The sequence below is a fragment of the Anomalospiza imberbis genome, chromosome 6 (genome assembly GCF_031753505.1).
Source record: "Anomalospiza imberbis isolate Cuckoo-Finch-1a 21T00152 chromosome 6, ASM3175350v1, whole genome shotgun sequence".
Lineage (NCBI taxonomy): Eukaryota > Metazoa > Chordata > Aves > Passeriformes > Viduidae > Anomalospiza > Anomalospiza imberbis.
The window spans coordinates 53294727-53319936 of NC_089686.1; the positions used below are offsets into that span (position 1 = coordinate 53294727).

The 25210-nt window shown below is 36.4% G+C and overlaps 1 protein-coding gene and 1 long non-coding RNA gene across 4 annotated transcripts in view; one reads left to right on the forward strand and one right to left on the reverse strand.

The window, feature by feature from the left end:
* The window catches only part of GAS2 (growth arrest specific 2), an 85472-nt gene that overhangs the window by 57062 nt on the left and 3200 nt on the right, over window positions 1-25210 (forward strand). The window contains exon 8 of one of the 3 annotated variants that reach the window (XM_068194197.1): window positions 5763-6937. The exons of the other annotated variants lie outside the window; for them this stretch is intronic. Coding sequence (XP_068050298.1) covers window positions 5763-5822 — 60 coding nt within the window. The 3' untranslated portion in view covers window positions 5823-6937. Of the gene's footprint in view, window positions 1-5762; window positions 6938-25210 lie in introns of those variants that run through there. 3 annotated transcript variants of the gene reach the window in all.
* Window positions 10367-15290, reverse strand: LOC137476131 (uncharacterized). Its single transcript, XR_011000263.1, has 3 exons — window positions 13525-15290; window positions 12633-12732; window positions 10367-11234 (listed from the first exon to the last, which is right to left on the reverse strand). It is a non-coding gene; the product is annotated as an uncharacterized lncRNA (long non-coding RNA).

Sequence of the window (25210 nt, forward strand, 5' to 3'; positions counted from 1 at the left end):
AAGGTAGAACTAAGGAAAAAGATTTTAAGGTTAAGTGCACTCAAATTTGATTACACGTGTTATTTGAATATAATGACAACTTGTCCTTCAAGCTATTTGTGCCGAACTTTATAAAATTTAGTTCATTATCAAAATACATGAAGAGATTAAAATACAGGTTTTAGTAGTTCTGCACAGGTACAGGTAAGATCCTAGACTAGTGAGTATTAGTTACTGTTCCTGCTGCTTGAGCTAGTCACCTCCTTGTATATTACAAATGGAAATAGTTGTATCAAGCGATTATGCCAGTCCACATGGGACCTGAATTGTACTTCCATGGCACCTCCACCAGCAAAAATAATAAATGCCCAACAAAGGTTATCATTTGACCCTGACTTTATTTTCTTAGGTTTTGTTTATTTTCTTTATTTTCTTCTTGACATTTTAAGTTTGAGTCCAAGACCACTTACATACTTTGTGCATCAAATAATGACTTTTCACTGAAGTTTGCTGTGTAGTTTCTCTCCTTTAGCAACAGAACATTAAGGAAACTGTAATTACTGCATTTTCACCTTGATTAAACATTTATTAATTATCACATGAATGCTACAGAGTAAGTACCAGCTTAGAGAAGGGTTCAAGTTGTTAGAAATACCCTGAAGTCAGTGGTAGACCACACAAGCCAAGGGATAAAACTTCTGTCCTAATGTGGAATTTGGAGTTAAAACTGAATATGCAGTTGCCCTTATTTATCCCCTTTGGAAAACAATATAGTTCAACATGTCTTCTAATAATAAACTATTTCACTGAGGGTTAGCTGTACACAAAAACAATCTTTCCCCTTTATTTTGATTTTTAAAATGGTGAATGCTCAAATTTCTAAAACTGTTTTAATACTTTTTTTAACAGTTTGTTTTACAAATCTCATTGAGATCTAAAAGATCTGCTCTGACACTTAAACATTTTTTTGCATGTTTTAATGGATGTTTAGGAGTATTCTGTTTACTCTTTTTGTTGTCACTGATTTTTGAAACTCAGAGCAAAACAAAAATATGTTGCTATAAGGAAGTTTTAAACACAGAAAACATTTTCTTTGCCAAAGATTAGTAAATTCGGGAGATCTCAGAGTCAACTGTTATCTTAAGTGTATTTACCAAAAACCAGCGACTACTAAACTGAAGACCAGATAAAGATGGCTCATCAAGTCATAAATCAGCATCACTTGATACTGATTGCTTAATAGTGTGCTATCATAAGCACACCATTTGCTTTCAACTCATCAAAATTGGATTTACCTAAAGGTTTAAAAGAAAACTCAAGCTCCCCCCATTCCCCCCCACAAAATTCCACATACTAGGTCACTAAAACTGTCTTATTTTATTAAGCTAGTATTTAAATCGTGGCAACAGATGCCAAAGTGCTTTAGTTGTTATAAACACTCTATTTAGATGAATATATGCTTTGGAATTGATTAGATATTTTGCTAGATATTTTAGGTTTTGCAGTCCTAACCAACCAGATGCAACTCGATCTGAAGCTTTTACTATTCAGAAGAGAGCCAGAACTGTTGTCCAAAACATGCCATTTGTGTTACTTACTAGGTTGTGATTGCTTTTGTAAATAATACTGAAATGATATTAAGTAATTTTTAAATTTGCATTAAGGTTTTATCATACGTAGAGTCATAGAATGGTTTCGTTTGGAAGGGACCCTCAGAGGTCATCTAGTCCAACTCCCTCCTATAAGCAGGGTTATCTTCAACTAGACCAGGTTGCTCACCCATCCAATCTGGCCTTGAATATTTCCAGGGATGGGACATCCACAATCTCTCTGGGCAATCTGTGCCATGGCCTCACCACTCTCATTGTAAAACACTTCTTCCTTATATCTAATCTATATCAACTCTCCCATCAGTTTAAAACCATTATCCCTTGCCCTGTCTTGTCACAACACAGCATACGGACAATTGCTGCTTCCTCTGGTGTGTTTATGGCCTTTGACAGTCTTGCTTTTCTCAACGTTTAACATAATACCACATTAGCTTAACATGAACTTTAATGTATTTAAGAGTAATTATTTCTTCATAAGGAGATATGTTTATAACAATCTGGCAAATGTATAACCATGATAATTTTCTGTCTCATTTGAAGTAAGTTTTAATAATCTCAAAGACTTTTTCAATATGAGGGAAATGGGTTTCTGCCTCTGTGTCAAAGTTTTTCATGTGTTAGACTACCTGTAAAGGAACTAGTTTCTACCACATCTGTGTTTTGCGCTTGCAACCCCCCAACTTAAATCCTTCCTTTTCCTAAATTTTCAATTTTTTTTTTTTTTATTTTTGAAGGAAGATCTCAAGGAATATTTGTTCTCTACACTCTGAATGTCGATCTGGAACCCAGACACAATTTTGAATCTTTCCATTAGAATAACGATGGATCTGGGCTGGTGCAAGTAGTTCTGGTGTGGCAGGGAGATTCAAAGACAAATGTAGCCAGGGTCTTTTGGCTTGGAAACCAACTGATGGCTTCCTGGCCCTGTTCTACTAGCGTGATTTTACATGGAGCATATCAATAGGTCGCTTAAAGATGACCCAGCTAAGTCGCAAAATGTGTTTCTATTAGAATATTTTTTTTAACTGACATAGGTATTTAACCTTTTGATACCATTTTGCTCTTGATAACATTTAGCATGTTGCTTTCTCCAGAAAATATTTGAGCTCAACTAAACTGGTATCACTTTAGGTTCCAAAATACCTCCTGGTTCCCATCAAGGGAACACATAAAAATTGTTGAAGCAGTTATTCTTTTTATAGCTCAGGTTTCACTTCCCATATCAGACCTGAGAAACATGTTGCCATTAGCTAGCCTATTATAAACCCAGTTAAACTAATATAGCTAATTTCTTTTCAGACACTGAAATAATAATTAAATATTGTTTTGAACAATAAATTGAATTCTTCATATGATAGGGTTTAAAAATTCCTAACCTAAAATGTTTCCCAGTCAAAATGTATGTATTTTAAATGTATTTTAGATATTTTTAATTTTTATTTTCATTTTCCTTTTAAAATGTATTTCTGTTGTGTCTAAGCTGTAGAACCATAGTAGTATTCAGAATTCTGTGTAGAACCTTCAAACCCAACTCACATAAATCAAGTAAAATGGTAGGCTGCAAAAAACTCAGTTTTTCAGAAATTTCATTGGTGCTCATGCAAATTTCTCTTACTTAACAACCTTGTCATGATTTACTGACAGGCAAGAGGGAGAAGGAAAATTTAGCATTTCATAAGGGTACAAGGAACCCTGTTTCTGTTTCATTCTCTCCTCTCCACCCCAGTTTTTCAAAGTACTGGCAAGCCAAAAAATGATATCATGGCAATTTCATGCTGAAAGTGTACATTGTTGTCATCTCCCTCCTTCTCTTTAGTCTTTGCTAGAGTGGTGGGATTTTTTTTTCTGTTTTGTTTTTAAATTTAATGCAGTGTTTGCAAAAGATACTATAGTAAGTCCTGCTTAACAATTCTTAGCAACTCTGGACATAAACCCAGATTTTGAAAGAGGCCATGAAAACCTGGTCTGCATGTATTGATAATTGCATATAATTTTGTTACAGATTCAGCTAAAATGTAGCTAATTTACTCAGGGTTACAGTCTTACTGGCCTAATTTTAAAACACATTTCAGCTTAGGAAAAGTAATAGCAAAGGGAATGTGGTTTTGTTCAGGGGTTTTTTAATTAGCTGTTATCATTTTAGTATTCAGTCTTGACCTAGCCCTCAGTCCCTTGCAAACAGCACCAAAAAAAATTAAAGCTCTGAGAAGTAAAGCTAGTTCTCAGTGCTTCAGGAAATCACATCAGTACAAAAAAGTATTGAGGACAAGTAAGTAAACAGTGCTTTTGGAGTATCTCAGTATATATGGAATAGCAGGGCAAAGACTTTTCTCAAATGTGCAAGGTATCCACATGCCTTCTTTTAGTATGGTGAAAAGCAATATGTCTGTAACATACTGACTAGGCTTGTGATGGTGCTTCTTTAATTCTGTCTGTTCTCTACTGTTATTTCCATTTAGTCCAAAAACTGGCCTGAGGTTTGAGCCAGAGGAGATGCCTTAAAGCTCAAAGCTTTATGCTATATACCATGGTGTCTGTGGCATGAAATCTTTGCTGTAGGAAATATGGAGATCAAGTGTTTGATTCAGGTCTGGCAGTACCTACATATGTATATATGTATATCTAAAAGGTTCATCAATGAGTATTTTTTGAAGCCAAGACTCTGGCAGTATTTGACTTCGAGCCATCAAGTAATTTTTTGCAGATTCTAGTGAATATGAATATATTGACATTTAATACTTCAGGAATTTTTAAGTAATATTCCCTTTTTGCTAATACTGAAGTAAAGAGTCTAATTCAAAAACTAAGAGTATCCTGATGATGAAAGATTATACTGGTGTGAAAATAGACATAATTACACTTTACACTATGATCTTCACATTCATGTTTCTTTAACTGTTCAAAATTCATAATAACTGCTTAGGAGATAATTTGAGAAGAAATTACATGGAAAGAATTTCTCAGCACTGGTGCTTAGCATTGGCAAAGCTTGTCTAAGGGGAAGATCTCTGTAGCTTTATCTCCATTTAGAGCTACTGCTTGGGGCTATCCATGATGCAATTAGAACTAAAAATCTTGTCCTAACAATTAGTTTTTATTTTCAAGATTAGCATAATAACAAAAACTGTTTAAAAAGTGAAGTCTTTTTAGAACAAAAGCTAATATTAACTTCATAGATTCTCCAGTCTGAAGAAGCTTTGTTTTACAACACACATCCATTTTGCTTAATTCATAATAGAGAAGTGGAAAAAATGTTATGAACATCTATTATGATCTACCAACTTAATACATATGTTTGCATTTAGGAACTCTTGTCTGCTTTATACCCCATCTTACCTGTGCACAGGGTACTTCATGTATTTTATGTGAGTGTGTTTGTGTGTGTACACAGTTATACATGGGTGTGTACAAATGCACACGTGCCACACTATCATCTGTGAAACCACAGTCCTTTGACTAAAAATTTAAATGTCAACTCATACATGAAGGAGAGTTAATATGTTAAATGGGTAATTTTTAGACATCCAAGTGAATTAAAAGAGAAAACTGTACCTTTTAAATTTGGCAAATGCAAGAAGGAAATGTTGATTTGACCTTCTCTGTTTTGGCCCTGAGTTTGAAATATTTATGTCTGCATGCTAATTTTTAATCTAGTCAAACTGTTTTGCAGAACAAATGCACTATAATGAAAAGTATCTATTAAACTGCATATAGGGAGAGAAACTGTGAAGACAAAGATCAGTGCGCAAAGATTCTGTAGAAATTACTTTCCTCAGTGCCAGCTGGGAAACTGGTTCCTCAATAAAAATTGAATAAAGCTTTAAAGATTTAACAGACCTGTAGGCAGTCAACTGAAATTTTTAGAAACTGCAACAGTGGTTCCTGGTCAGGTCTGTGTTTAGAATATGAAGTAGATATAATTTTGGACACACAGGATTTCTTAAATGTTCAGATGGAGCATGCAGCCTCTTCTTGATAACCTGAAAATAGGAGGAGAGGTAAGGTTAAAAAAAAGGCTTGCTTTCTCATGGATTAAGATATGGCCAGGGCATACCATACAGGTGTGGAACAGAGGAAGCACTGTTTACTGCACAGTTCAGATGTAGCAGCAATGAATGGCAGACAGTATTTGAGAAGGCATTTCAGTCGAGAACATTTCCATTGCTTTTTCAGGCTTTACCAAAGCATCACCTCATCACTGTATCAAAGGAAAATCTATTATTCCAGCATTAATTAAAACATACATCTCTGAAGGAAGTGAAATCTAAGGATTAAGTATTGAAGGATGCAAGGATACTTGCATACTTGATGTGTACATACTGGATTTGTCTAAACATAGCTCTTCTTTTTCTTACATTTTTTTTAAGCAAGTTTTACATAATTCTTGCTATTGCAATAATGATTTAAAAGCATACATGCAATAGAAGTACTGCTTCTGTTCCTATTATGTGTGCTCGCTCTGCCTTCCTGTCCTGAAATACAGGACTAAATGTTATAAAATTTATTCATGCTTCTGAGTAAGTGAAAAGTGGTTTGTGTTCTCTAAGATGAGAGTCAACATAGAACCTAACTATACACAAATGAGCACTGAGGAAAACACCTTTGCCAGGAAACAGTTCTAAATCAGAAACAAGTTTACATATTAAAAGGGAAAGGATAGAAACTCTGGGCTACTCTGTTAGAGTAATCAGTGTCTTTTTGGCAACTAGCACATTTTCCCTTTCCAAGATCTTTGCCAGAACCTAGAACAATGTTTCTTCTGGTATTTGCAGAAAGATATGAAACTGATGAGTGCAAAGAGATCCAGCATACTAGAATATATACAACAGGGAATTTCCATGTGACTGAATTGAAGTGCTGTCAGGTTATAGCTAGCAGCTATCAAAACTAAACTGAATTACTAACTTTAAATAATTCATTCCTGTGTCAAGAGAGTTACCAGAGTCCTAAAATTATTAAATACCCCACAGAAAAATAGCACAATATGAAAATTCTGTGCATTCTTTAAGTCTGATTGCTTCTCCTTTTAACCCCATCAATTTTTTATCTTTAAAATTTCATGCCAAGGAAGTGTGGTTTTTTGGTAACATTCACTGCACTTGAAATGGATTTCAGGGCTTGGCACCTGGTCAGCCACTCACAAGTGTCATGAAAGTACAGTAAACTCCTGGAAAGCATTCCAAAGGTAAACTATGAATTCCACAGAACAAAAGTGATAGTATTACCATGATTTTTCCTGGACCTGTCTCATGGAAAAGTGAGGATTACGAACAAAGTTAGTATCAGATGTGTTGTCAAAGTAGGGCTGTGAAGAACAAGAACATCAGTATTTTGTCTTTTATTACCCAAATTTACCAAACTGTTGAATTCTGGCAGTTTCATGTCCATATAAAATATCTTGCCTTGGGTCAAAGCAGTTAAAAATTCAAAATTAACACATCAAACTAGATGAGACTGATTTCAGCTGAAATTTATTTTGTGCTAAACTGTTTAGAATAAAAGCCTGAATAAAAAAAGTTCTGAAGTGATTTATATGTGTACAATTTAGGACATTAGTAAGATTTATTAATGTGGCTGAGAAAAAAAATACTTCTAATTTGTATGTTTAGTTATGTTCATTACTAACGGAGTAATAGTGTAAGGATATACACATAGAACTGGTAAGGAGATTCAAAAAATGGGTGTAATGACTGTGGTGAAGTAGCAATGTGTATGAAATGAAATAGTTAACTTAAATATGTAAAAGTCATACATTTTTTAAGATGAAATGCCGATACTTCATTTCTCTGTGGCAATACAATTACAGAGCAAACCCATTTTAAGTTCAAATATATTAGAAATTTGCTTCAAGATGATGGCAAGTGCTAATCTGGGCCCAGAAAGAAAAGAAAAAGGTGTAGCAGGAAAATCTGGTATCAGTGAAATATCATGTGGCCATGTTGCCATATGTTAACTTCTGCTCATGCTATCCTCATAAATGCAACTAATTCACCTCTGACTTTCATTTGGATGAGTATTTTTAGAAGCTGGGAGAGTGACCAGTTGTGGATTTCCTGCTTTCACATTGCAGCAAGAGTAAATCTTGTCCACTTAGTATGTTAGTTTAAATTTTCCAGCCATTTATACTCTTCTCCAGTGGATGTACTTGGTATGTAATTCCCAGTATTACTCATACTCTAGTCAAATTTGGCCCAAAGACTTCCATGCTAGTCAAGTCACTTGACATATGGTAGATTTGAAATATGTAAAATACTACAGATGGCATTGGACTAGATTTGACTCTCTAGCCAAATATATACGTGTATTTGGATCTATAGTCAAAACCAATGACTGCAGTCTTGGAGAAATAGTTAGCAATCTGCAATACCTTAATTTTATTTAAAGTTTTTCATTCCAGTCAGATGATTTTCACATTTTTTTAAAGATATTAGTATAGTTTTGGTTTATTAGTGACAATGCTGGTTTCATAGATTTGCAGTGACATAATTTCATTCCAGCTTTGTAATGTCATGCCCCATAGACTAACACTGACATCATTTTGAAAACTTTGAGAGAATGCTTTGTACTACTTAAAGAAAATTAAGCCTAAGGATAAATATTATTGAAATTATGCCACCCTTGTTCTCCCCTCATAACTCTGTAAATTAGAAGGCATTTTAATGAAACACATGGAGTTAAATAAATTTATTGCAGGCCTGTATATTTAAAAGAATAACCTCTAGTCTAAATTCAAGCAAGATCTAATAAAACAATCTGCCTCTAGATACTTTCCAAATGTAATTTTCTTGCTTATGCATGTAGCTGTGTTGATTTAAAAACCAGGGGATGGAGGTAGGAGACAGTTTCCAGATTTCTGTGTAATCGTTTTCATGATTTTGGTTGCTTTTAACTGATCACATATAAGACTGGAAAACATACCTTGAGACTTTTCTGTTCTTTGCTTATTAGATTTTATCTAAAAGCACATGGACTAAGGTTTCCAGCATAACTAGGAATCATAAAACAGAAGGAATCTGAGGCACTCTGTAGGCAGCCAACCAGAATCATGGGTTATCTGTGCTTTGCATAGGTTTTCTGAAGTACCTTAGAGAGTCCTGACAGTTCTCATAAATATAATTGATATTAGTTGAAAGAATATTTTCTGAATATTGCCAGCTCACTGATATTTTTATCTGAAAAATTTTCCCATTTCTCTGAAATAATTTTCCCATGAAAGCTGCTCGTCTTCCAGTAATAGGTCAATGGAAGCAGTGATAATGCAGGGTAGAGTTGGCTAGCAGGGTACTCACTTCCTGGGACCTTGGGTTTCTCAGATATTTCCTTCAATTTACATGAAACTACAAAGATTGCTTCCATTTATAATGTGCCCTATATGTAATGGCAATTTGAGCTGGAAATTGGCCACAGTGAGAACATAGTGTTGTTAAAAGATAGAAGGGTCAATTTTTTTTTTTAATTATTTTTTTCTTTTGTGAATTTAAAGAGTGAGGCCAAAGGACAATGTTAGCAGAGACTTGCTGGCACTCAGGACTATGATGAGGAGATAATCGGAAAAAGAGTGAAATATAATATATGAGTGATGCATTTTTCAAAGATAACTGCTCTACAAATAAAAAAAAAAAAGTTAATTGCTGTCTGTTCACGAGACATACAGCAAATAACAGACCAAATACAGACTTATACACATTATTACCTTTAATCTTAAATGTTGGTCAGCTGATGTTTTTAACCTTACCATGGTCCACCTACAGGCTTATGAAAGTACAGGGTTATGAATCTAGGAGAGATTTTTCAAAAGAAGAAAAAGACATCAAGTTGAATGAAGCTGTAGAAGTGGAATTGTACAAACATGAACCGGAGGAGGAAGTATTTTTCTTTTCTGAAGTCTTCTGCTCATTATTTGTTTTTCTGACCATGTACTCTTCCTTCTTTAAAAGTATACATTATATAGTTCAGGATAAATAAAGAGTGGCATTGGTCCAGCATCCAGAGTTCCTTACTGCTTGTTATACATAGTAAGGGTGGTAGGTGCAAGTCATCAAGGGAAGAAGGTGGAGTCTGGAGTGGTGGAAACCTAGGAACTCAGAACAGAGTCTTAGTGGGAGGAGATGGGATTACAGCCACTGCTACACCTACACAATGAGGAGAAGCAACTGAAGGCCAACCCTTCACACCATGGTGCAGAACTTTTTGGGAGAGAGTCAGACTAGAAAATCACTTTCAGTATATTGGAAATTAATTTACATTTCTGTAGAACTAGACTGTAACTTAGGTTTTTGGGCAAATGAACAAAATTACTTTTGGGAATGTGAGTTAGCAGCTACTACTACTCCACAACAAATGTTCGTATGCAGTGTTTCACCTTAATGTAAATGTTAAGCAATAGCTCCTACTGGACTGATACTAAAATTGTACTGCATCTCTTTGAGGAATATTCTGGCATCAGAATACAAGACAGCTAGGAGATTGGAACAAGAGCAGCTCCATGTTTTCTCCTTGCCATTCTGGAGTACTGGATTGCCATGGGCACTTGTAAAGATAGGGTTTGCACTCCTCTCTGTTTCGATGCTCATTTCTTTCTACCTCTTTTCCTAAGGAGGTTTTAATTTTCTCTCACCTGTAATCCAGGGATCAGACTTCCATGAAGCTTGTGGGTTAGGTTATGGAAAGTACAGGAAATAAATATCCTGTAGAGGAAAGATGGCGGAAAAGAAGATGGATTAAATGTCTGAAGTATAACTCATGCTTGAAAAAAATAGATGTATCTCAATTTTATTTATTTATTGCTGATGCTACTAGAAGAGATTCTTGTAAGCAGTATCCTCAATATAGCTACATTTTAATGAGTCTTTTTGTAGAGGATAGTATAAATAATAGTTTTTTTCTAAGGGACTATATTGTTAAATATATTTATGATGATTGGACAAGAGAATGTAATTTTGAATCAGTCGGAAATAAAGGCTGGATGAATTTATTTACATCTCTATTCTAGGATTGCTAAGCAACCAAGGACAAATGGCTTTATGTCTGGCTAGTATATTGTATTGCTTTAAAAAGCTTTTTAAAAGAACATTCATTCTTTGGCACAGGGATAAATTGATTGTAATCATATTACAGCTTCTCTTGGAAAACTTCTGGATTTTAGTACATGATCTCCACAGGCCAGTGTAGTCATATGAATGAAACTTCCCCAGTTTTACATGTCTCACTTTAATTAAACTTCATAGCTACCATCATTGCCATGCATCATGTTGGTGGTTATCTTTTATGTTTGTTTCTTTATTTTTATATGTTTACTTTAATAAGCTTCAGTCACAGTAAGGCAGGGGCTAATGCACATTGAAATTGTGCACTATAGGTTCTTCATCTTCAGGAACATATAGACAACTCAATAATTTTGTGCATAGACTAATTTCATCTGCAAGCATTCAGTGAGGAGTTATGTTATGCATATGTTAAATGTTAAAAACTCCTAATTTCAACTATTGCTACCCTCTGAGTGGTTTTATCTCAATTATCAGAAACTGTACTTTTTAATGTTGATATTTTATCCACATATATTCACAGTTTCGACTTTTGACTAGCCAGCAAGCCTGTACACAGATGAAATGGAACAAGTAAGTCTTGTTATGCCAAGCCTAGAGACTTGAGGTATAGAATTACAATATATTTACTTGCTGAAGGACATGTGAAAAATATGTCTTTAGAGCTTATAATTAAACCTACATCTCATAAATTTGAGGAAGTGAAATACTATTGTAGTCATTACATATTATTTTCTCTTATGGGTTGGATCAGACACCTCAGCACTTGACATTCCTGAAAGTGATACCATGAGGAAGTAAAAAGTCGGAGTTGTAAAGGCATTATTGAAGTTTTTATGCAAAAATATGTAGGCAGTTTCTGCATCTGAAAGTGTAAAGACAATTCTGAAAATGTCCAGAAAAATTCAAATCTTTCTGGTATTCTTTTGTTGGGACCCTCACTTTAAAACTATTGAATTTCCTTTTGATTACTTGATAGTGCCAAACCAAATGAGGCAGCTGCTAAGCCTAAATAAATTCATAGAAGGCAGAAAAGCATCTAAAAATCAAAGCATTTGTGACACTGACTAGTAGTGCAGAAGATTCTACAGTGTCATATATTTTTTAGTTCTTCCCAAAGATAAATCTGCAGCATAAAATACATGGTGTTCAGCTCCTTGTTAAGGTATCTGGAAATGTTTCATTTTTATTAGTTTTTATTGCATGAGGAAATGAAAAATGCTATCCTTTTTGTGATCTTCATTTCTCTGGAGTATATTTTTTTATTTTATTTCTCAGGCTTTTAATTGATTGTGATGTTTGCCTGCCTCCTTATGATTTTCCTTATTACTGCAATCCTGACTTGGCGTGTTTAATGGTTTTGGGTTTGTGGGGGTTTTTTGATTTATTTGTTGGTGGGTTGGTTTAGTTTGGGGTTGAATTTTTTAATAGGCTATACTAAGCTACTGAATTCAATTGCGATGATTCTAGATGTGCCATTGATTGATTGATTGATTTATTTATTTTGGACTTCACATATTAAACTGAAATGCTATGGTCAATTTGAGGATGTTACCATACCTATCTCAGCTAGACTTAATTTTGAATGTTGGGTAAATTGAAATACCTTAAACACAATTTTAAAATTTATGGGTCATGATTTTAACCACTAAAGGACTGGCAGCATCTTTATTTCAACAGGGGGCAAAAGTCGGTGATCTGGGGAAAATGGCCAACAATCACTTTTGTGACAAATATTACAAAGATCACAACTACAGGGAAGGTATTGCTGGGTTTGCTGTGCTGGTATCCCAGAGGATGGGGACGCATAATAAAAGAAACAAGTAAGCATTTTAACTCCAGCTTCTGCATTAATCTTGCATACACTTGAAAGTATCTGTTTAAAGCAACTTGGAAGGTAAAAGAAAAAAACAGACAGGGAAACCCATAAATTTCTAGAGTTGGATGTATGTGGTAACTGAAATCAGTCAGTGCTGGACTTAAAACAACTGTCACTTACCACATGCACATCACTTCCAGAGGCTGACAGTGAGAAGAATTCTGTAGATGAAGATATGCAGTTTTTTGTTTAGTTGCAGGAGGTACTTTCTTTTATTTGGCTGTTTTGAGGCAGAAAATTAGAAGAGACAGAATGAGTAATGAAAAAATAGCTAGAGAACAGATGGCACTCCAGGATTCATAAGAACATTTTCATGTACTTCTGCAATCCTATAACACGAGCATGTTCACATGCAACCCACACACATTTGCGTGATGAAACCCTAGACTAGCTGAATTCAGTGGCAAAATCTAAATAGATGATCACTATGCATGAATACACTCTGTAAGTGACTCAACATCCTTAAAGGAATGTAACTTAGGAGAATCTTGATAGTCTGGGTAAAATTAATTCCTTTTTGTATTCAGTGGGGTTTCTGTTTTAAATTTGTGCACAGTTCATAAATAGAACTCATATTTTTATTTCTTATTAAGTTCTGCTTCTGCCTTATTCTGAATACTACCTCACTGCTCTAATACATAATTTTAGAGGTATTTCTGGAGGGGTAAAAACTTTCAGTTGACTTCAGAAAGTGAGAGAGAATTGTCTGTATCTATTTGGGTTTCTTTAAGAGAAACTTTTCAGGGCTCCAAATGCTAATAGAAAGATTAATCATTACAGTTAAGAAAATTAGTTGTTTGTTTGGGTTTTTATTCAAAGGTAAGAGTAAAGTCATTTTCTTCTTTTTAAGAAATCTCTCATAAATTTATTTTAGCAGGCTAATGCTATTGGTTTTTTTTAATTCTTTTTCTTAAATAGAGTCTTCCCCTACCCCTATTATTTGATTTTAGTACATATGGTTTTCCATAACTCCATCCAGACATACCATTTGCAAGTTGACACTTTCACTTACTCTCATAAACTCTGTCTGATTTCTTTTTATGTGTTTCATCTGTTTGCCATATCATCTCTTCTGCTGAGTGTTGCATAAAATATTTCTTATGAGTCAGTTTTGCAGCTAAGAGCAACTAGATTTCTGCTTAATATCACACATTTCAGTTGATAGGGACAAGGTCCTCCTTGTGGCTGGCCCAGACATGTGTGTCTAGAGAGTAAGAAACAAAAAAGTGTCACCTTAATTGCCCTCAGACCTCAATGCACCAGATGTCACCCAAAGTGCTTGGAAATGCACAGTCCCTTTACTTGCAAATACCATTCTGAACATTAATCCCATGTCTAAATAATTTTCCTTGACACTATTAATTTTTGTCCAGGGCATAAATTCCTTCACTTGTCAGAAATACACGTGTTCTTAATGAACAGGAATTGTGTTTACTTCTGCATCTGTGTTATTTCTTGCACACAGAGTGCTCACCTATACCGGATACTGTTTTCAAACAGTAAAGCAAGATCTAGTGTTAGACATGAAACATATGGTATTTCCAAGTTCTATAAAATAGTTTCAGACAGAAGCCAAATGTAACGTTTGAGGGAAAATTAAATCAAGAATAAGAATTTCAACTGTCCAAACTGTCATATTATTTTTATCAATACAAAAATGTATCTCAATTTCAGTTAGTTAGGCAGGACTACCTGGAATAATTATTTCAATGAGCCTGCTATTGTCTGGAAACAGAAATAAGCAGTTTCATTAACGGCAATATCTTTGCTACAGTCCGTCCCAATGCCTTCCCTTTGTAGAAACACGACTGTTAATTCCAGAGGTCAATAGCTATCTGTGCCATACAGGATTTACCTGACTGTGGTTTCAATTTCTAAAACAATTCCTGGCTGCTTCAGGTATACAAATAGCTGAACGTCTGTGCGTTAGTGTTTTTGCCATTATACCAAGCATATTGGCTTCATCTCTTGCCATGCACAAAAAGATAAAGGATGTTGCATTTTTTGCAATGTGAAAAGGGAAAAATTTCCATTTCCTCACTTGCCTTGCAGAAGGCAAGATGTTATTTCATGGTTTCTAAGTATCCTTAATGATACGCAGAATGACTGCAGAAATGCTCACCTTCAAACTGGGACTTCTACACTAACCAAAGGATTGCTCTTCAATGTGTCAGGCTTCATGAAATCTTTCCATTCACTTCACTGTGCAAGTGGATCTTTCTTTGTTCCTATCCCATTCCTGTAAAATTTCAGTTTCCCAGGCACAGCTTTCCATATGGGTCTTTGGAAATATCTCAGGTCCTGAGGTCAGGTATCATGTGCAGTTTTCTTTATCACTGAAACTATGGAACAATCTCTACTATCTTTTCAGCAGACTGTGTATCAGCTAAAAATCACTGCTGTGCTGGATCCCGTACTTTATGGGACAGTGTTGACAGTCCCGCTTCCAGTTTGTCCTTTCAGTCTTTTAAGTTGTAATTACTGTGAGTTGCCTTGAGATTTCCCTCTCTATCCTTCATTATCCCATGTGCTACATCAGTTCAGGATTTCAGTGGGCTGCTAGATTCTTTCTTATTCCTAGATGTCTGCTGAAAATAAACTTTCTTTCCCTTGTCTCTTAGTTTGAGACAATTTAATGGAGAACATTCTGGAATGAGTTGTCTCCATTTAAGAGTTCATACAATCCCTTTCCACTAATAAGGAATGAATATGAGTAGATCGAAGTGAAAAAAACCCACAAAAATTTATTAACCAACAGAATGTCAACAGGCAGGAGACAAAAAAAAAAAAAAAAAGAAAAAGTAAATAACTGTTACTAAACTGCTAGACCTCACAACCCCGTGAGAGCAAAGAGAGGCCCGAAATGCCATTCCCAAAATGGCGCCCATCAGTGGCAGCCACATGGCTGAAGGACATGGAGGGGAGATGACATCACACCCTTCACTTCTAAAATGGTGCCTCCCAGGCAACTGCATGGCCCCAGGAACAAAAGACTGGATGGTGACAGCCCCTACCAGGAAGGCAGGAGCTGAAGGGCAGTTCTAGAGGCAGATGGAAACTTGTTGGCTCATGTGGGGTCCACGCCGCTGCTGCCGTGCTCTGCATCGCAGTGGTGAGGTGGCAGCAGGAGGACCAGGCCACTGGGGGACACCAGGTGTCCCAGCCCCAGCACCTCACTGGCTTTTTTTTTTCACTGCTGGCAGAGTTTGCAAAGTTCACTTCTGTTGTGGTTTGATATGGAAGTGAATTCTTTTAGGAAGTTGAGTCAAACCAATTAGTGGTTAAGTTTAGATATTGGTACCTTAAGTGACCACTGAAGGTATGGATACGCCTCTGAGAACACAGGGGGTTAAAAGCAGGAACTCCCAAGAGCTCGCTCTCTTGGTTCCGGTCAGGGTGCTGTGCGGACCTCCCCTGCCCAGGCATGGGGCTGGGTGGGGGAGGGGAAGCCATGCGGCCTGGTCGAGGTGAGCTGAGGGGTAGAAGGACTGGAACCGAGCCAGCTCCTGTGGACGGAAGGGTGGAGAGAAGCGGAGATGCCTTTGTCGTCCCCCCTCAGAGGGAAGAGACAGAGAGTCCGGACAGCACCTGTAACTTTGCTGGCGCAGAGGAGAAGGGGGTGGGGGGGGAAGGCGCCCAGGCTTGGCCTTGGGAATCGGCTGCTGGGCAGAGATTTCAGCCGTCCAGGGAGTCTGAACTTTTAACCCTTTCTGAGAAATGAAGGCTTTGTAAAATATTACTCCTCCTTAATTTAAAGTAGAAGAGAGACAGTCTGAGATCCGAGATGTTAGAAGAAGAAATTTTTGAGTTGAGAGGAGATGATGGAGTGGCTTGCGGCTGGACTTTTCTTGTTAGCCATAGACTGAACCAAATTCTCCTGACAGAGGCTGCACTTAAGAGGATGCGTTGGTAAGCCAAAAGACCTGTTTCAGTGATTACCAACAGAGGAGTGGAGAGAACAAAAGAAGGCTAAAGAGAGTGTGGAAAGGCCCTCTGTCTTCAGAGAAGAAGAAGAGAAGAAGAAGATCTCTGTTCTTAGACCCTCAGCTCCAGGGGGAAATGAGGGGGACTGTAGTCCTGAGATGAGAAACTGGACTGTTGTTTTTCTTAGTCCTTAGCAAAGCATCCTTAAAGGAGCCCTATGAGCAGTCTGTCCACGCACGGTGGTGAGAGCACTGTGACATGAAAAAGAGAGTGTCACCATGGCAGATTTTCTCCAGGCAGTTGCCATGTGTGACATGGAAACACAAGGGTGGCAGTTGTGTTTCCTAAGGGCACAGGAGAAACTCCTGTCTCCCTTAATAGACTGAGTATTGATTATCTGAAGAGTGGCAACTTAATCAGGATCCTAAGTGGTGTCTCACTGTAAGTTTGTTTAGAAATTAGGTGGGAAGAGGAAGAGTGTTTTAGAAAGTCTTCATCCTGGATTTAATGTTTGTAGTTTTTATAGTAGTAGTAGTTTAATAAAGTTTTTTCTTTGTTATTAAGCTTAGGCCTGCTCTACTCTGTTCCTGATCACATCTCACAACAATTATTTAAGAAGGTGCATTTTCATGGAAGCGCTAGCATTGCACCAATGTCAAACCATAACAACTTTGAAACAGTTTCTAATTTTAAAATGTGCTTTCTACAAATGGCTACAGTTGGAAACCCAAAGCTGCCACAAAACAGCAAGAGCTCTGCTCCCATCTTCTTTCCTGGAGCAGGGTCACCAGAAGGAATGTGCGGAACTCCCCCCAAGGAAGCTCAAACCTGATAACTACACTCTCTCCAAGCCAAGGGAAAAAAAAAAAAAAAAAAAAAAAAAAGGAAAAAACCAAAACTTTTCCCTGAGCAAAGACCAAGCAGCCCACGAGCAAACAGCTTGTGGTGAAAAGCAGCAAACCACCTGGGTGGGGAGATTTTGAAAACGCCCATGATCACAACCCCACATACACAAGGGTCCCAGATGCAGGGTGATGCCTTAAGTTTTAGCTTTCATATTTTCAGATTCTGTGCTGCTTAGCTGTGTAGTTCTGAGCTTCATATTAAGTGCTAGCAAGTTCTCTTCACAGGGTAGGCAGACAAAATAATTCCTTTTCTAGCTTGGGACCAAGGACAACTGTTATAAGTTTCAGGCCAAAGAGCATGGGAAGAGAGAAAACAAGAAGGATGGGACTTCCTAAAGCTATAACTGGATAATTAACTCAAATATGCTAATGGACCAAACCTTATGGAAGTGTGAGACCTCATGACCAGTCATCCATTTTGTGACCATTTTGGTTCATCTTGGGTGTAGCCCTGGCCAGGCTCTTGTACTGCCCAAGGTGTATCTATTAAAGCCTTTTAATAAATACCTACTTTATTCTTTAACTCTGTCTAGCCTCTGTTCTAGCCTTCTCAAGGCATCAGGGTCTGAAAGAGACAGTAAGAGTTTTTTGGCACAGATAGATATGTGTGGTGAGATATGGAATACAATAACAGTATCAACCACCACAGGACACCTTGGCTCTCAAGTACTATTGTTTTTAACATTCCAGTGGGTACTTCTAGGCCACCTGTTTGTTATCATTTTGCTCATCCCCACATCCTGTTTTCTACTTTCTTATTCTGTCACTACCCTGCTGTTGATGTACTTCTCACAATCCACAATTGGCTGGTCTTCAGTAATACCCTGTTAGATTTATCAGAGTACTGTTTTCAGCAATTGCTGTTGCCCCTTTTGGGAGGCTGTGGTGCTGTCCTAGCATGATGTTCTGCTGATACATCAAATGGAAGATTTTTCTGGTACATTGTTCCTGATACCACTGCAAACATATAATTTACCTGCTCTCTGCTATAAATGCAGGCTTGTGAAATTACTTTTTTCTCTTAGATCACATAGGGCTTTAATAATTTAGCATTCTATTCATTTTTAGACACTCTGTGTCTTCATGATCAAATATGTGTTTCCTAGCTTCTTTCAGACCTTTATAAATCCAGATGTAAGTAAGCCATCAGCTTTTTCACATCTGTACCTCTTCTAGGGGAACTCTCTAGGAACAGTTTGCAAACCTTTTCCCTGTAGTATTGGGTTTCTGATCTGATTACATGCTAGTTTCCTGAGCTGTGACTAAATCTAAGTCAATTTTTGTTTTCATTTCATATTGCTGTGCAGGTTGGTGGAGATTTGCTTTCTGCACAAACTGAAAGAGTGGAGTAGGATTTAGCTCTGTGCAATGGTGAAAGGCAAAGGGTTGAGATACTTGGGAGCACTGTTCCCAGATTTTTAAATGGTTTTACAGTTTCCACTTGCCTTCCTGCTAGGAGTAATTTGCAATCATGTATGAATTATAAGTTGCTTAAGCAGTGTTTTAACATAATATAGGTCATACCAACAAGGTATAGTAATGTATGAAGTGTTTGTTTTTGAGCTATAGCAGTCTGATTTCAGTGGAATCTCTAGTCACTTACTTTTCTGCCTGTCTTCAGCACAGATGTTTCATATTCCCAGTTGTGTTACCAGCGCTGTGCCAAAAATATAACATCTTATATTAGCATCCATAAGCACTGTAAAAACCAAGATTTTTGACTGATAAGGTAGTTTAACAACTTGAGTAATTATTGCAAAAATAAATTGGAAAGTCATGAGGTAGAAATCTCAAAGGAGGTTGTAATCTCTAAGGCATTTACAAATGAAATATAAAAGGCTTGAAAAGAAACTGAATCCCAAAAGACAAAGGCAATCTCATTTTAACTCTGCTTTACTTACCCTTGTTTGCTTAAGTTTTTCACAGAAAGGAGTGGTTTTGAAAATGGAGGCAGTTGCCAAATGGACAGTAATATCAGTTTAGAAAAAGGAGAAATCAACACACAAGCAAAGTGACTAATCAATTAAGTAAAGATGAGTTGGGTGGAAGCAATTCACTTCCTATTCTAAATGACAGAGCTCTCTGCTATGTCTTTTAGTGAAATAAAGCAGCTGATGTTGTTATACATCTTTTCATAGAAATATCTGTGAGATGAAAAGGAGAACGAAAAGGCTGCTTGAAAGGATTGGATTTAATTAACAACGGATATAATGGTTAGGGTTTTAAAACCTTTATCCTAGGGGCCTTTTCATAAAAGAAAAAAAAAATCTTACTTATTTTAGCAAAAGGGTCTGGCTCAGATTTCCAAAACACATAATCCAAAATACATTTTGAAGAATTGGACTTCCCATTGACGTCAGTAAGAACTACATCACTCATTTCTTGAAAATGTGTAACTGATTTCACTTGGTAAAAAAGTGTATCTGTTACTGATTAAGTGTCCAGCGAGGAGTACATCTTCACTTTATTTATATATTTAAACATTTCCATCTCTACTTTATTTCAAAATGTATTACTAGGTTAAAGTGTGAAACAATAGGTAATATCTATTTAATAATATAATACAATATTATATTACAGTAACAAGTTATAGTACCTAATATTGTATTTTATAATGATACTATAAGCTGGTATCACTTTACAAATCCTGAATACTCAACTGTGTACTAGAAAAATGGCAAAAATATGGGTAGGGAATAAAATTGAATGAAAACACACAATTAAAAAATTCTGTCCTAGAATTGTGACTATTAGGGGTGTCTGTTGCCCACTAAATCTTATGAGTCTCTCATTATGTCTTAATTGAAGAGAGATGGCTATTTTTAAAGAGTAAGTCTTCTTTGAAGATACAGTGGTATCTGTGATAGATCACAATAATAATACTATCTCATTCTTACTGCTGAAAAAAAAGCCCTCACTATTAATGTGTGTCTGCTGCAGGTATCTGAAGCAGTTTGGAGTTGAATATGGAAAATGGTACCAAAATATGAAATGGAACCCTAAATTCTTCATTGGGCAGATGAGTGATCTTGCCATATATTAAGTAAAAGATAGTGCTTGTCTTAAAGATGCCACTACATATAATATACTGCTCTGCTGCCATTCTTTTTTTTTTTTTAATTTGGTACTCTTATTATCATAATAGTTTTTGCCTAGGAGGATTACATGGCATTTAGTACTGAGTACAGTTTTGCAGAAAACCTCACTTACTTTTAACTTTGAAAGGATAAGGGTTTGCTTAAAACCACCGTCTTCACTGTAGCTGACCTCCTCAATGTCCTGCATGCAGAGAGATGTCTACAGTCCTCTTTGATGAATTTTGTTTACAGAGTGAAGTGACAGCTAAATTTTGAAAATAAAAAAAGTAGATAGTTACACCTGCCATTTTCTGTTTAATACTTTTAATGTTTAAATAGCCCTTTGTGTATTTACATATCTGAATTATTATTTAGATGCCTTTTGTGTTTGCATAAACAAAATCTGTTTGGTCTTTTAATCTGAAACAGAGGTTGTTTAAATGAATTAAGTGGATACCTGTTAATGTGTTTGATACAGCCCAAGATGTAACATTAGAATAAAATTCTTTATAATTCAGAAAGTATGTTAATTCTAAAACCAAACTGTAGCATAGCTAGAAATATTGTGACAAGCAATTAGCATATGTTCTTGACATATTTTTTTCAGTCCGAGCTTATTTATGACCTTTTTTCCAACTAAGAGAGATTTGTTTAGTGTGATTTACAACATATAACTCCCCAAAAATGAGAGGAAGATGTTAATCCAGAGAGCCATCTATTTTCCATGTCATTATCACGGTGCTTGAAGAGAGAGGAAGTGCAGACTCTTTTATTGGGGTTTTAGAATGACAACACAGAAAGTCAGAGCTGGTCTTTAAACAAATCCATATGTAATGGCTGAGGTTGCATCATCTGGAACTTTTAAAATTAGTAGACATTTTTATACAAAAAATTTTTGTATAATCCTATATAAAGAGGGGAGCTAGGCAAAATGTGACTTAATGAGGGATGACAAGAAAATCAGGAGTTTGTATTTCCTGGTTTTCAGGTGGAGAAAGACTTATTTTTACTTATTTTTAGGATAATAGGACTAATAAAGGGACTAACAAATTATCATTTGCCAAAATATACATTAATAGACTGCAAATAGATTACTTCAGTATAGTTGAATAATTAGTACCTGGAATTGGCTACATAATTTGCACTTTTTCAGTTTGTAGAGGTGAGGTTTCGTTTTAATCCCTTGGACATGCACTCAGGCACATAAGTCACTCCTTAAAAATCTAAAATAATGTTTTATTAGACTAAAACATTTCTCTAAGAAGACACAAATTCTATGACAAAAGGGGAATGAAAGCCCAGAGAGAGTGTAGTTGGAGGGAAGCTGTCTAGCCTTCCCACTGAAAGCTGATTTTCTTCCATATTCTGATGGGAATTACTCCCATGATTCCTTGTGTGTAAGTGAGTCTTCTGTGTGTAAGAGTAGTACTGCTATTTTATAATATTTATGCTACAGTGTCTATAAACATTTTAAAATAGGACTGTATCTAAATAGAACCTGGCTGATGATTAAATCAGATCATACTTCAGGATTTTTCTGTAAATTTTATGAGGAATTCTAGTGATGAAGTTGCATAATCTTTGCTAATGAGATATTTTTAATGTCTACATTTGGCTTACAAGCAAATAATCAGGAGCCTGTTACACACTCTGGTGTTTTCAGGTCACTGAATTCTCAGAGAAGTAGAAAAACTTCATGTAGTAACAAAGTTACCTATAAATTTCTGAAAATTCACATCTCTGTTTGAATGAATTTAGAAAACATCTAATTTTGTATAAATGCCTTGCTATGGTGGTGTCCTCTTGTTGGCCAGCCCCCAGCCATCATGTTTGAATGGACTATTAGCATGGACTGTTAGCAAGAACTTTTGCATGTTTTGGTGACTGTCAGGGATGTTGAACCACTGTCATCAGAGCCTCTGGGAAGGCATACAGCTGGACAGACTTTTCTGCACGCTGCCAGTCTTCTGGAGTCTTTCTCAGGACTTCACCAAGCTAGACCTGCTTCCACATTAAGTGATAAATGTGAGAATTTTCAGTGGTCACCTTCAAGCAGACCTGGGTAACTGCCAAGCATTGGAATCTCTGGGGATTTTGAAGACTAATTTTGCTGGCCCTGTTTCCTGAAGCAGTAGTGTCTCAAGTCTGCAGATAATATTTTTTCATTTTCCATATAGATATGTGCATCAAATTCCAAGACTTCACCTTTTGCCAGCACCAAACATCAGTTCTTCTCACAACTGGGAAGAGAAATACTACAGTCTCTTATGTGGAAGAGATGTCCTACTCCATGAAAATGTCGCACTGCAGAATAATTTGTCATTACTTGACAACACCATATTCTAGATACAGGCCCAGAGACTCACTGGGGCGGACTAAAAGCCTAGATCTGAGTCCCATTCCTGGTCTGAGATTTGTATCCTGCTCTCACTTTGGTTTTTTACTAAGAATGGTTAGTGAATGCTGAATACTGCTGAGATTTGAGAAAGTAATTTATTTTTCATAGACAGGAGAGTAGATCATCAAAAGTGGTACGGACAAGCTGGAGCAAAATGATTCCTAAATAGCATCAGTGGGGGTTGCAGCAGAATCATCACCTAGAGGTACCATATCTGAGGGTGCCTTGTTTGTGGGTGAGTGGATGGGTGTGTGTACCTCTCAGTGGAGGCAGCAAAGCCTTCAAGCTTGCTGTGGGCAGCAGTCTGCTACAGTAATGCACATAAGTCTTCAGAACAGTGGTATTTCCTTAGTGTTGACCTGTGATGTTTCTGGGGATACTGTGAAATGTATTGATCTAGAAGCCCAGTTCATGATGTTGCTCTGAACGCCATTCAAAGAAGGATCCTTAAGTCCTAAGATACAAGCAACAAGATACATCTACATGACAGTAAGTCTTAAGTGGCTTATATTCAGTAAAATTTGATTTCTTATCATTAGCAATCTCATTAATATTTCACTTTTGTGAGTGTGTAATTTTTTTTGCACAGCCAGGTGACGGTCTGCATTATTTTGCCAAACACCTTCAATTTTTTAGTCAATATTCTCCCAGTATGTAGCCTACACTGTTTCTGAAGTTGGTATAAAGTCATACCAACTAACTATTTGCCTTAGGTTGCTACATTTAACTTTCAGATTCCAAAACCCAGCAGGGGTTTTGTGTTGGCTTTTGTAGTACTTGGATCAGATCTATAGCATGTAATTCCTCCTTCTTCCTCTCACATCCTGAAATATTCTGAAAGAAAGTTATAATCCGAGTGTGTCACCATTGAGTCAGGAATGGGAATGAAGGTGAAACACTCCATGCATTTTCAGAAGGCATAAAAGCTACTTTATTACAAAACTTAATGTTTTTATAAGTAACATCATTCACCCAGAACCTGACTGGTTCTTAATGACACCTGTCACCCCATTGCTTAATTATAAACAACACCTCTTTGTAAATATCTTTCCATAACATCACATATAACATGTTCCACATGTTCACAAACACCAGCTGCAGAGACTTAAGATAAGACTTGTTTTAATGCTTTCTCATAACTTCCCCAGGACAATGCCTGCAAAAGTCACCTGTTTCTTTTTCTGACTAAACTGTCAGCATCCACAGAAGTGTAACTATATTGGGTGGGCCAGATTTTTAGTTCCTATAAAACAGAATAGATTTTTTTCAAGTCAGTAAAATGCTGCTTATTTAGATAAACTTATTGTCTTTACATACAGACTATCTCTTTAATAAGGCATCAAACTCACCAAACTTACAGTATCTGAAAACCATAACTGCCTAGACTATATTTTACTCTGAAGCCAAAGTCCTATGCAATGACAGCTTAGTGTCACCTAACTTCTATTAACTATTTCCCTTGTTATCTCTGGATACAGCCTTGGTGCCTACCAAAACAATCTATCATTTCTTCTTCTGTAATGCTGTTTCTGGTCCTCTGGTTTGTTATATGTTTGGTTCACTGTAGATTCAGTGACAGATTCAAGAGAAAAGAGCTTTAGTGACAGACCTGCTTCAGACTGAAATAATGGAATTTATGGCAATCATAAATATATGTTCGATTTTTTTTTTTCAGAAAGGATTTTCTTAGTTTTAGTTGGCTGGATAGCAGTGTGAAAATACATGTACACCATGAATGTATTTAAATTGGTACTAATAAACTTTATTATTGTAGAATCCAACTTTTTTCTTCTCAGAGATCTCATGCAATTGAAAAGGTGAATTGGATGGAATATGAAATCTCAAAGTTTCATCTTCAGCTGAAGCATTTTGGGGAGAAAACTGCTTTTTCAGTTAGAAAGTAGAGCAAGTTGTTGGTGTTTTTTTCCCATGCCAAGAAGTCTTTCATACTTCTGTGGGGCTGGAGCAATTCTGAAACTAGCAGAATTATTTTGGATTCATGCTGATGTTACTAACATCACAATATAACTGTTGGAGTAAAATGGTGCATTTGTGACACAGCACAGCATAAACAGTTACTACATTTAGGATGTAGAAAAACTCTGCCTGTAGAAAGCAAACACTCAATGAATTTTGTAATAGTATAATAACATAAAAGATAAAGATCAAAGAAGGGAAAGACAAAAGATGTGCATTTAACCTAAGCATCAGGAAATAGCGTGTTTATAGTGTGTTTGCACAGTAATCAGCAAGGAAAATTGAACCAAATATACTTTTTGCTAACTTTGCATCTTAATCAAAAGCCCAGGTACTAACTGCTCTTGAACATGAATCACCCTATGATAATATAGGGAAGCTGAAATTCAGGCACAATCAACCCCTCCCTACCCCACG